General features: G+C 38.3%; 1 protein-coding gene across 1 annotated transcript in view; it reads right to left on the reverse strand.

Annotated features, from left to right (window-relative positions):
- IPO7 (importin 7) overlaps positions 1-9891 on the reverse strand; it is a 44485-nt gene extending 34594 nt beyond the window's left edge. The window contains exon 1 of the mRNA XM_061147873.1: positions 9649-9891. Coding sequence (XP_061003856.1) covers positions 9649-9732 — 84 coding nt within the window. The 5' untranslated portion in view covers positions 9733-9891. The remainder of the gene's footprint in view (positions 1-9648) is intronic.
- Between the last annotated feature and the right edge of the window lie 2355 nt (positions 9892-12246).

Consider the following 12246-nt stretch of genomic DNA (forward strand, 5'->3'; position numbering starts at 1 on the left):
AAAAACCATACCTCATCTTTCTCAGAAAGTATGTTCTAAAGTCAGTAGGGCATAAATTGACTTTGCCAAATTACTTCTCAGTACGTTAAATCACTCATAAAATACAACATGTAGTTTCATTTATATATAACACTCTCCTGAGGTCCCAATTCTGCAGTTTATCTTTCTGAGTAGAAAAAGACTGCTTTTTATGACTGGAACTCCAAATGAGGTTGTTGGTTTACATTTAGGAGTCACCTTATAACAACAAAAACCACCACACAACAGCCACTGTTTTTGTTGGTTGGACACAGACAGCTACGTGTGAGTTAGAAGTGAGCATGTGCTGCTCGGCGTATCTTCCTATAACATAATAGGTACTATACGTTATAATAACAAGGGACCTTTATCAATTTCTAACTTCTCAAGGTTTAAACAATACAAAAAAACCCCTTAACAGTACTTGAAGGAAACCAAGGTGAAAATTTTTATCATCTTGGTGGAGAAAACCTAAGCCTAACACTTTAAAGGATGAAAGACATGAAATAGTTTTGGTATCAAGTAGACAAAAGTAAAGCTTCATAGGCTTCAGCCCTGCCTTGGTATAAATAATGTTGAGGGGGAAAAAAGAAAAATATCACGACATCTGAGGAAGTGTTAATCACTTCAAAACAAAAATCAGCAAATATGTGCAAGCAAATTACAAAATAATTAGGACAAGGAGTTGCCTAGTCGCTTAGTGGTTAGGATTCCAGGCTTTCACTGCCATGGCCCAGGTTCGATCCTTGGTTGAGTAACTGAGATCCCACTAGCCACATGGCCCCACACACACACACACACACACACACACACACACACACACACACACACACACACACACGTCAAGTGGACAAGACAACGCTACCCTAAAACAATACATGCAATACCAAAGCGCTGAGCAAGATAAGAAAGAAAAAAAAATGGAATTCAATGCTGGTAGATATATAAAATGGTACAACCATATTGGAAAACTGGCATTATCTGACATGTACTTATCTTATAACCTAGCAATTTCCCCCTTATATATTCAAGAGAAATAAGGGCTTATGTTCACAATAATACCTGTCTATTAACACGTGACTATATAAACAAACTGTGGTATAATTCATACATGAAATACTATACAATAATTTAAAAAAAAACCCAACCTATGAAATCAATAATACAGATCTCAGAAACATGTTGAGAAAGAAGCCAGACTATATCATACTATGTGATCCTATTAACATGAAGTTTAAGACAGGTGAATCCAAACTACAATTAACTGAAATCAGAGTAACAGTAACCTAAAGAAAGGTACTGATTAGGAAGAGGCTCAAGGGAAAGTTCGAGGCCAATGAAAATGTTTTCTCTATCTGTCTATCTATCTTAATCTGGAGGATGGTACCTAGGTAAAAGCTGACTGAGCTGTACATATTTTTGAGCTTTGTATTTTATATAAATTATCCCTCAAAAGAAAAAAAAATCAACAAGATTACTTATACGTGAACATTCACAGCATTATTCATAACCAAGTGGAAACAACTCAGATGTCCTTCAATGGGTAAGCAAAATGTAAGCATATCCATTCATTCATGTAACATTATTCAGCAATAACAAGGAATGAAGTACTGACACACACATAGTACAATACGTATGAAGCTTAAAAACATTACACTATGTGAAAGAAGCCAGTCACCAAAGACTACAGATTGTATGAGTTCATTTGTATCAAATGTCCAGAATAGGTAAATCTATGGGCAGAAAGTAGCCGAGGACTGGAGGTGTGTAGGAGGAAGTAGGGAGTGACTGCTAATAGTATGGGTTTCTTATTGGGGTGATAAAAATGCTCTAAAGTTTGTGGTGATGGATCCATAACTGTGCATATGCTAAAAAAAAAAACCCTGAACTGGATACTAAAGTGACTGAATTCAATAAACTTATTATTTTAAAAAGCCAGCAAAACTAAACATTGAAAATAAATACTAATTCATCACTCTATTATTTTGTCACTTTGAATGCTTTCAGAAATACACCAGCATAAATCCAAAAAGTGCAACTGACCAAAAAAACTGTTACGTTCAGACAACTGAGCTAGACTAAGGTTAAGAAAGAAGGGGTATTTATTTCTATCAGCAGGAATAGCACAAGCAATATCAACCTTGGACATCTGTCTACTGGTCCCATCCATCTGAAATCCCTAGTGGAGGAAGCCTTGTCGTCATCTCCCAAAAAAGGTAACAAATGGACTCAATTAAATTAGTACCAAATATCAAACATCAGGTTCTCAAGAAAAAAACTGAGACAAAAAGTAGGTTCATCATCACTGGAGGGTGGGATGGGGATTAACTATAAGCTGAAATTGAGGCATCTTATTGGGATAATGGAAAGTTTCCAAAACTAGATTGTTCTAATAGCCATACAACTCCAATCTACTAAAAATCAGTGATTTTCACTTAAAACAGGTAAATTTTATAATATATAAATTATACCTTAATTAAGTTTAAAAATGGGGGAAAATGCACAGATCTGTACAGTTATAAATGAGTAAAAATATACAACTAACTGTATAAGTTAGGAAAAACCTCTTTCAAGCATTGGGTAATCTCTAACAACTTTCTGGATTCTTGGATAGAGCAAACTATCACATATTTAGAAGAATTTCTATCACATGTTAACTATTAGTATATTAATTATCATAAATTTTAAACATCTTTATATTTTATAATATAAAAACTAAATTTAAGTAAAAATATCACTAGCATCAACTTTAATCACAAAGTCTGGCAAACACTGATTAGGCTTCAGAAGATGCTACAATAAATCTTTTATTGGGTCTAAGTATAAATGTAACTTCTGGATGCTGACATTAATTAGGGGCCCTCCTCAAGCTCCTGGCATCTAGCAGTCAGAGAACCAGGAGAAGTGAAGCAACAAATGGGTCATTATATAATCATACAGCTAAAACTGCTAATACTCAGGTTTAAAAGCTGCTCACCACAACACAGAACTACCTTTCTAGACAACTTCTTACCTTCTCATTATTCGTCATCAATACAGATAACTAACATTCACCCTTAACGCACCTCAACAAAATTCTTCAACTCCATTTCCTTTAACTCCACTCCACTTACCAGTACTTTACAACATGCCATATACTATAAAGATAAAAGATCACCATTTCAAGGTAGGGTGGGAGAGTAATTCTAATTAGACTGACAGTTTTTTAGTTAGTTTTTAGTAAGTTTTTTAGTTAGACCCTAAAGCAGTTAAACCCACAGAAATGAGAAGAAAAGATTTTTAAAAGGAAAAGAAGTACGGGTTATGTTAAAGAAATTACTAGGAGAATGAAAGAGAACAGTGAAAGACAAAAATGAATTGGTAGATTGTGATCACATCAAGATCTATTAAGTGTGAACTTATTTTTTTGAAAGTTTTTACATGATCAGATCTATCCTGTAGGAAGATAAGCAGTATGAGGATGTAATTCTAGGACAGATGACTATGAAACATTACAGATAGAAAACTATCATTATAAAAGCTAAAAATAAGCCTGAAATCTTCTACTTCACAGGCAGCTCCTTTACTCCCCCAAATAAGTCTGACTACAAAAGGGGGGGAAAAAAAAAAAGAAAGACATATATCACATAAACACATTTCCCCTGACCCTACTACCCTTTTAACCTACAAACTTATTCCTAGTGAAGCTGAAGCTCCAATGCTTTGGCCACCTGATGTGAAAAACTGACTCACTAGAAAAGACCTTGATGCTGGGAAAGACTGAAGGCAGGAGGAGAAGGTGACGACAGAGGATGAGATGGTTGAATGGCATCACGACTCAATGGACATGAGTTTGAGCAAGCTGCGGGAGTTGGTGATAGACAGGGAAGCCTGGAATGCTGTAGTCCATGGGGTCACAAAGAGTTGGACACAATTGAGCAACTGAACTGAACTAGCATTTCACTCACTAATCCCGTAATCAGATATTGTTTTCTCCAAGGTTATCAATACATTAAAATAAAAGACTCTCCCAGCAAAGTCTTCATTTTCGTTTTATTTCTCTCATTTAGAAATGTCAACAACCCTTTTTTCTAATAGCTTTTTACTTATTGTAAAAGGAATTCATGCTCACTGGTAGAAACATTTTGAAATTTATTCACGGAAAAAGGAAACCAATCTTCTTACTTGAAATTTCTCTTCTTGCCTTCCTCCTACTTTTCTGCACAATTCTCCCATCTCCTTTTCCATATTTCTCAGAGTCCCCAAAATGAGCATGGCCCAAGTGTGTGCTGCACTCCAGTCCACCCCACACCTCCGGACCACACTCCCTTTCTCTCAATTCACTTGGAAAAGAAAAATTACTTTTCTACTACTGCCTTCTACCCTAAACTTCAGTTCCACATTCCCAATTGCCTCCTAGACATTCTCTCCTTGGGGTTTACAGCTCCTCAAATCAGACAAAACTTTTTAGTCATGCTTTCTTCAATATCAATTTCCCTTCTAGACCCACATTTTCCAATGTAATCACCCAATGTCATTCTCTTTTAAAGCTTACTCTTTAATAGGTAACTTTTTATTATTTCTTGCCATTTTGGAATGTAACCAAACAAACAGTAACCTTCAGTTACTGTACTTTACATCATTTACAAGGAAGAGAGGGGATTAATGGGGCACTCTGACATCAGAGTTTACCTAAAATGAATACAGCCAGATAATTTCAAGAGCCAAGGAATGTCTTCCCTCTCTGCTTTACTAAAGAAGTTGACAAAGGCAAATACTGTATCTCTTTTACCTATATGAAATATGAAGCACAGTAAGGGTAAGTCAGTGTAGTGGTAGAATCAGGACCAGGTTGAGGGTCTTCATTGTGTCTTCCTGCCTTTCATTAAAAGTGGTAATGCTTTCCAATTAAGGAGTTTTTAAAAACTTAACTACAAATTATCAGCGACAAAAAAAATTTACAAAAGAAAAGCCAAACTTTAAATCAAACTCATCATTACTGCGCCACTGACAGATATGCATGCATCGCTAATTCTGAAAAAGAAAGTTGTTTTCTTACCAGTATTACTAATACACTGTTATTTTTCCTTCAGATCTTTAACATGTTATGTCACTGAATAACTTCCTGTCTAACGGTCCAAGAATCCAGGGACTTTCCCTCTACAAAATTCACAACAGTACCTACTTCATGACATTCCTAATTAAGGAATGTTACCTGCTCAGACTACAAACTATTCCATCTTCCAAAAATATACACCATAGTCTCAAAAATACTTGCTGAATTTTTAGACATGCCAAACTGCTGTCATTTTGCACTTTTCCAGACCTAAGATTTTCCTTAAACATTTCATAAGCCTTTAATAAAATAAAATAAACCAATTATAAATAAATATATCACTTACAGTTGTAATAGTAACCATCTGTGAAGATACCAGATGTGACTTAGGCAGTTCATGAATTTTAAAGATAAACACAAAATATCAAGAAACTTACCAAAGCTACATCCTCTTACTTTTTATTCACATAAAGCATGTGAAAAAGCAACATTTATGCCCACATAACTATTTTATAGCACATTAAGCCTAGGAACTGTGGGTTTAAGAGATTTAAAAGAGATTTATGGTTAGGAAATGGCAACCCACTCCAGTATTCTTGCCTAGAGAATCCCACAGACAGAGGAGCCTGACAGGCTACATAGAGTCCATGGGATCACAAGAGTTGGACACAACTTAGTGACTAAACCATGGTTAGGAAAATAGTTGTAGGTGATAGAGCTTAACAAGAGGTGTGAGCAGCATGAGTAAAAATTTGCATACAGAAAGGTTTCCACTGAGGAACACTGGCAGCTAAAGCAAGAGAGCAGAGATGTTGTCCTCTGTTATAATAATCTGCCAAAAACCTTCAGACATATTTTATCCTGCAAATGAAAATGAAAAAACAAGCATTTCTAAGTGTGTGTGTGTGTGTGTGTGTGTGTATACAGATGGGAAAGAACAGTCTTTGTATTCAAAAACAGAAAGTCACTAGAATATAAGAAACAACGTTGAATGAATACCAAATACACACATTTTAGATAACCTAAAAAAATTTTTTAATTGCGCTTCTAGATATATTTGACTATATAGTATACAATCTCAATGAGAATTGAAAGATCCCTGTAACACAAATTTACTTTAACAATTCAAGGATGAGTATTCTTAACATTTCCATTATTCAAGTTTTTATTTCTCTTTGCATTCAACAAATATTTATTGCCCATAATGTGCCAGGCAGTGTGCTTATCAGAGTACCAATTTTCATGCTGCAATATAATAATGCTATCCACTACTGAGCTAGGTGCCCAAATAACAGGTTATGTGTTCTCTCTCCATCAGTTTTGATCATCTGCCACTGAAATGAACAACTACTAACTTAGGTAGGAAATGAAATGTATTGCATGTTGGATTGGTTAATCAATTGGCACTTAAACAGTAATTCAAATACTCTGGAGAGAACTTAGTAGTTCTACAATTTTTACATTCATCATTTTGCTCAACCCACACAACACAATGACATACCATGATAACATAAGGAAAATGATGCTTAAAAAGAGGTTAAATTAATACCCTTCAGATAGTGGAGAAATCTTCAGTAGTTAAAAAAAAAAAATTAAAATGGTTTTCTCCAGTCTTTGAGGCAAAGCTTGTTACATGAACATATTTCAAACTGAGACATGGTAATGGGTTCCAAATTATAACAGTGGTTCAAAAAAAAAGATCAACATTCATAACATACTACAGAGTTAAGTGAGGAATACTAAAACAGATTTATCTTGAAAACATCTGTCAAAAAGAGTGTCCATACAGTGGTCTTTAACAATCTACTGGAACTTAATATGTAATATAAAAAACATATAAATACCCTTAAAATTCCTGAAGTGGAGGTCATACAAGAAACCTAAAGCCTATATTGTTATCTACTGTAACAGAAAGTCAGTAAAGCCTACCATTAACAAGCAAAGAATAACAGAAACAAGATGTAAGAATTCCTGACCTCATGAAACTCAAAAGTTATACTGGGGAAACAGTAAGTACAATACATATGATAAATCAGTGACACAGAGAAAAATAAACAAGTGAAGGGAGACAGGGAGCATGGTAGGCAAGTCACTCCTTAGGGATATGGACACAGCGGAACAGTGACAGAGGGAAGTGAGAGACCAAGTTTGGGAGGCAAATGACTAAAAGGGGTTCCAAGCAAATGGAACAGTCAAGTGCAATCTCTGAGACAGGGAAAATTTTGGTTTGGTTTTTAAACTATTTACTTTGATAATATTAAAAATTTTTAGAGTTAGTGATTACTTCACTTGGCTGAAGAGATTCATTCAATGGCAATGATTTTTTTCTTCTAACTAAATGAACCAATATGTAGCTTCAGTTGAAAGAGCCATCATCATGATGAAACGATCCATTTACCCTATTTTATCCAAAGTAAGAAGAGCTTGCCAGAAGAGTAGCCAGATGCTACTTCCTTGTTCTTACTACAGTCAAGCTTCTTCAAGACTTATCTGGGATTTATTTCTTCCTAAATCAAGGTTCTGCTACAAGAAAGTCAAAGCAAAAAGTATTCAAATACAAGCAAGACTGGAAATTAGAATATGCTAATTAACAGAAAAGTTATCTTAGAATTACTAAAAAATCTAGGTGCAATAACTGAAAAAGTGCAAAATATAAGTAGCTAACAATTACAGAAATACAGGCCAGGTATCAATTTTTTTTTTAAAGAAAAGATAAGCAGTGTTCATACTCCAGAAAATTTCAAAACCCTAATAGCAGCTTAACTGTTAAGTAATAAATGCTTTGAATATTACTTTGATTGTTTATCTTCTAAAAACTAGCCTGTTAAATACTTACCCCAAGTCTCTATTACAAGATGTTAGTACATACAACTGAACTGAGCTGCTTGAAGAATAAATAAATTTCAAATTTGCAGTAAGTATTACTTACCCAATTTCCCTACAAAGGAACCAATTCTTTCAAATAATAACTTCTCTAATTAATAATTACACACAAGTATATTTAGTCAAAATAATGTGATTTAGGGCAAAGTCATGGTAGAAATCACTATGACTGAACTTGTAGTGTGTTTAGCACATCATAAACAAAATAATGTTCATCTTAACATGCGTCTATCACAAAACAAATCAAAAAGTGATTCATAACTCTCTCCATAGTTTAGTAATGGTTTAGAGTGAATTTCTTTCAACTATTTTATATCCAAAAGCAATCTATCCTCCTACCAACGTGACTTTCAGCCTAAGAATTTGAGCATCATTTTTGGCAAGATCTAATGGTCTTCCACATAAAATAGATTTAACTTTTTATTTTGAAATAACTTTACACTTAATCTGTCTAAATTCTGTGGATGAGCTTTTTAAAATTTAAGTTCACTGAGGCCAGGGATCTCTAAACAGCAAGGTACACTGAAGATGTTCAATTCATATTAGTCAATATAAAGTTTTAGAAGTGTTTACCTACCAGCTAAGAGGAGCTTAAATTAACTGAAATTCTATTTTAAAGAGGAATTCTACCTTAAAAATAAAGACATAAACCTCACTAAAGCTGGACAAATCCATAGGGAGACACAGGAAGTGACAGGGATCCTTTTGAAAGTCTTTATAATACTCCAACAGAAGTTGCAGAAATTTAGAAACAAGGAATGAAACGGAAGAGAGTACAATTAAATACCCACATAATAAGACTGCTTTGCAAAGAGTGGTCTCCTCCAAAAACACGGGGAGAAAAATAAACCAATCCTCAGAGAGTTGATATGGACCTTGGCACGTTTCAAGGCACTGTCTTACATCGTCTCCCTTGACCTCTCAGCAAACCCTCTGGCCTAATTTTATGAATGGGAAAAAATCAGCATCGAAAGGTTAAGCGCCTTGCCCAAGGTCAGTTCAGAAATTAGTGGTGTAGCTCTACCTAGAAGGTTGCGCTTCACCTGACACTTTCCACTAAATAGCCCTGCCTTCCCCAGCGAGGCAATAATAGAGTAGAAGAGCTGTGAATCAGACTCCTATGGGTGTCCCGCACTACCCTCACCCTGCCTAAGAAGTGGGGGCTCGCCTCTGAAAGCTGTCCCTAGCAACTCAGCCGGGGAGGAGAAAGTTGTGCAGGTCACCCATCAGCCCAGGAAAGGAACAAGCTGACAGGCGCAGCCTCCAGTGGACCAGCTCTGCATTCCCAGGAGCCCCTCCAAATCCGGCGCCAGCAAGACTCCTCCCGGAAACGTCTGAAAACCTCACGGTGACTTTCGCCCCCTCCTGGGCGCGAGAACAAGCTGGGAATGAGCCAGAGGGCGGCCGGCCACCCGAGCCAGCCATGTGTCCAGCCCGTCAAGCCCGCCTCGCCCTAGCCGGCCCCTCATGCCTCCACCGCAGCCAGAGGCCCAGCTCAGGATCCGACGCAAACCGTGGCCGGCGCCACCACTACCGCAGCAGCCAAAGGGCCCCGGCGTGGCACTCGTCGTCAGGTCCCCGCCCCACCCCTCCAGTTGGGCCCCTCAGCGACGCCGTCCGCGCCTCTGGCCGGGCCGGTATGGCTCGGCCTGCCACAGTCCGCCCGCCCGCCGCCGCCGCTGCCACCGCCACCGCCACCCCGGCGTCCTTACTTCATTGAGCTGGCGCTCCGCGGCCTCACGCAGGGCTGGGTCCATGGTGCCCCGCAGGGCCTCGATAATGGTGTTGGGGTCCATCGCAACGCGGACGCGGTTAAACCCGGGGCTCGGGTGCTACTGGGCCAGGAATAGCGCCGCTCACTGCGCACATGGACCCGCCGCGCTCCGCAGCGGCAACCGGCGCGAAAGGAAAGAGAAGCGCCAAGGCCCCGGATAGAACCTCTTCTCCTCGGCGTGGAGGCGGGAGATGCTCGGGCCACTTCCTGTCGGCGCGCCGGTGGAGCACTTTGGGAGATGTAGTCCACTGGTGCGATGTAGTCCACTTGTGCGATCCGCAGCCCACGTGGCCCTGAGCTGTCGCTCCTACAGACAGTACTTGCTATTGAAAAAGAAAAAAATGTTCCAACTTCTCAGAAAGAGAATTAAAACAATTACAAAGATGTCACACAATAATATACCTTTGGTAACCATAAAGTAAGGCTGATGCAATGTGTCTTGCTAGTAGTTGTGTAATTGAAGGAAGTCTTTTGAAAAGCAATTTGAGATGTTTCTAAATGCCGTTTATAATCTTTGACCCAAGTAATCCCATTTGAAACTTGGTCCTAAGGAAGTAACACAAAGGGTTAAATGAGCTTTATGTGTTAAAGGTGTTTATCACATTATATACTGATAATTAAATATTAAAATTATGATTTATTTCGAGTATCCAAATTTTGGCACAGACTTTATACAGATCACCTCTAAATGCAGAATAAAAGCGTAATTTTTATTAAAACCCACCTTCTTTAAACCTTAGTTTCAGAAAGGTTAAATAACTTACTCAGGATCACTTAGTAAGAGGTTCGCTTAGGACTTCAAACCTAGGATGTTTCTGTTTTCAAAGTTTTCATTCTCTCCAATGAATTGTTGCCTCTCAAGAGAAATGTGGAACCATAGGGGAATGATTAAGCAAATAACAGGAATCCAGTCAATTAAAATTTTAACAGCCACCAAAAAGTATAAGTATTGTATACCTTGTAACAACACAAACATTTAAAAATAGATACAACTTTATAACAGACAAAAACTGGTAAATAAGACTAGCGAGGGAAAGTAAGTGATTTTCTAGCATGGTGAGATTTTGAGTAATTCCCTTTCACACCTCTTATTGTTGTAATAAAGTTATGTAAGTGTATTTATTTTAAGTGAATCTTACATTACAGCCTTCAAATGCAGTTTGTTAAAAGATCACTTTTTGTTTTTTCTTTACAGAAAGGAGAAGCGAGGACACAAAAGGCTTTCCCTGGAATAACAGGTTTTGCAATATTAATCTCTTATGTGCCAGCCATTATGCCTGGAAGTGAAGTATAATTATTCCTGATTTACAAATGAAGACTCCAAGGCTTAGATCGTGAAAGATCATAAGATTTTCGTAATATAACCTTTAGTTAGATCTATTATTGTACGGATACAATCTGTTTAGGAATTTTGTCTCCCTGTTCCATCCTTCAAATGTAAGGGCCTTGAAAATGATAATTATGTTTTAACTCACTTCTGCATCTTCACCTATCACAGAGCTTGAATGTCTACTAAGAGTTCAACAAATGCTTGTAGTTGTCAGGTCTGAGCCAGAATTGAAACTTCAATCATTATGAATTGAAAGCCAGTCGTCTTTGCACTACTACCTAGCTATTTTATTTTTAAATTTATTTATTTATTTATTTTTGCCCGAGCTGGGGCAAAATTGCTGTGCAAGGGCTTTCTCTAATTTGGGCAAGTGGGGACCATCTCTAGTTGCTGGCAGACTCTAAGTAAGTGAAGTGAAGTCGCTCAGTTGTGTCCGACTCTTTGCGACCCCATGGACTGGAGCCTACCAGGCTTCTCCGTCCATGGGATTTGCCAGGCAAGAATACTAGAGTGGGTTGCCGTTTCCTTCTCCAGGAGATCATCCCCACCCAGGGATTGAACCCAGGTCTCCCGCACTGTAGGCAGACGCTTTACCGTCTGAGCCACCAGGGAAGTCCTGGCTTAGTAGTTGTGGTGCAGAGCTTAGTTGCCCCAAGGCATGTGGAATCTTCCTAGACCAGGGATTAGACTCTTGTTCCCCTGCATTGGCAGGCAGATTCTCAACCACTGGACCATCAGGGACGTCCCTGCATAGCTATTTCAGATTCCAGCATTGATTTGTACATTCTGTTGTTCAGTCGCTAAGTCCTGTCTGACCCTTTGCAACTCCTTTGCCCGGCTTCCGTGTACCTCACTATCTCCCGGAGTTTGCTCAAGCTCCTGTCCATTGAGTCGGTGATGCCATCCAACCATCTCATCCTCTGTCACCCCCTTTTCCTCCTGCCCTCAGGAGGTGAGTTTAGTCTGAGGAATTTAGAGAAGTACAAAACACAGGGGGTCTAGAGCTCAGAGCTGTCAATAGTTTTGAAGTAGAATGGGATTCAGCAAAAATCAGGAAGAGATAAAAGAACAACCCAGGGGTGCTCTGGTCAATTGATCTCAAACAGAAAAAAACCTGTTTGGCTGCAGGTTAGAGAGAGGAAAAAATGGGAGGAGGGGGGCTGTGGAGGGACTGACCATAATAGCTATAAGGAAATGGAAAGAGTT

This window comes from Dama dama, chromosome 1 (assembly GCF_033118175.1).
Source record: "Dama dama isolate Ldn47 chromosome 1, ASM3311817v1, whole genome shotgun sequence".
Classification (NCBI taxonomy): Eukaryota; Metazoa; Chordata; class Mammalia; order Artiodactyla; family Cervidae; genus Dama; species Dama dama.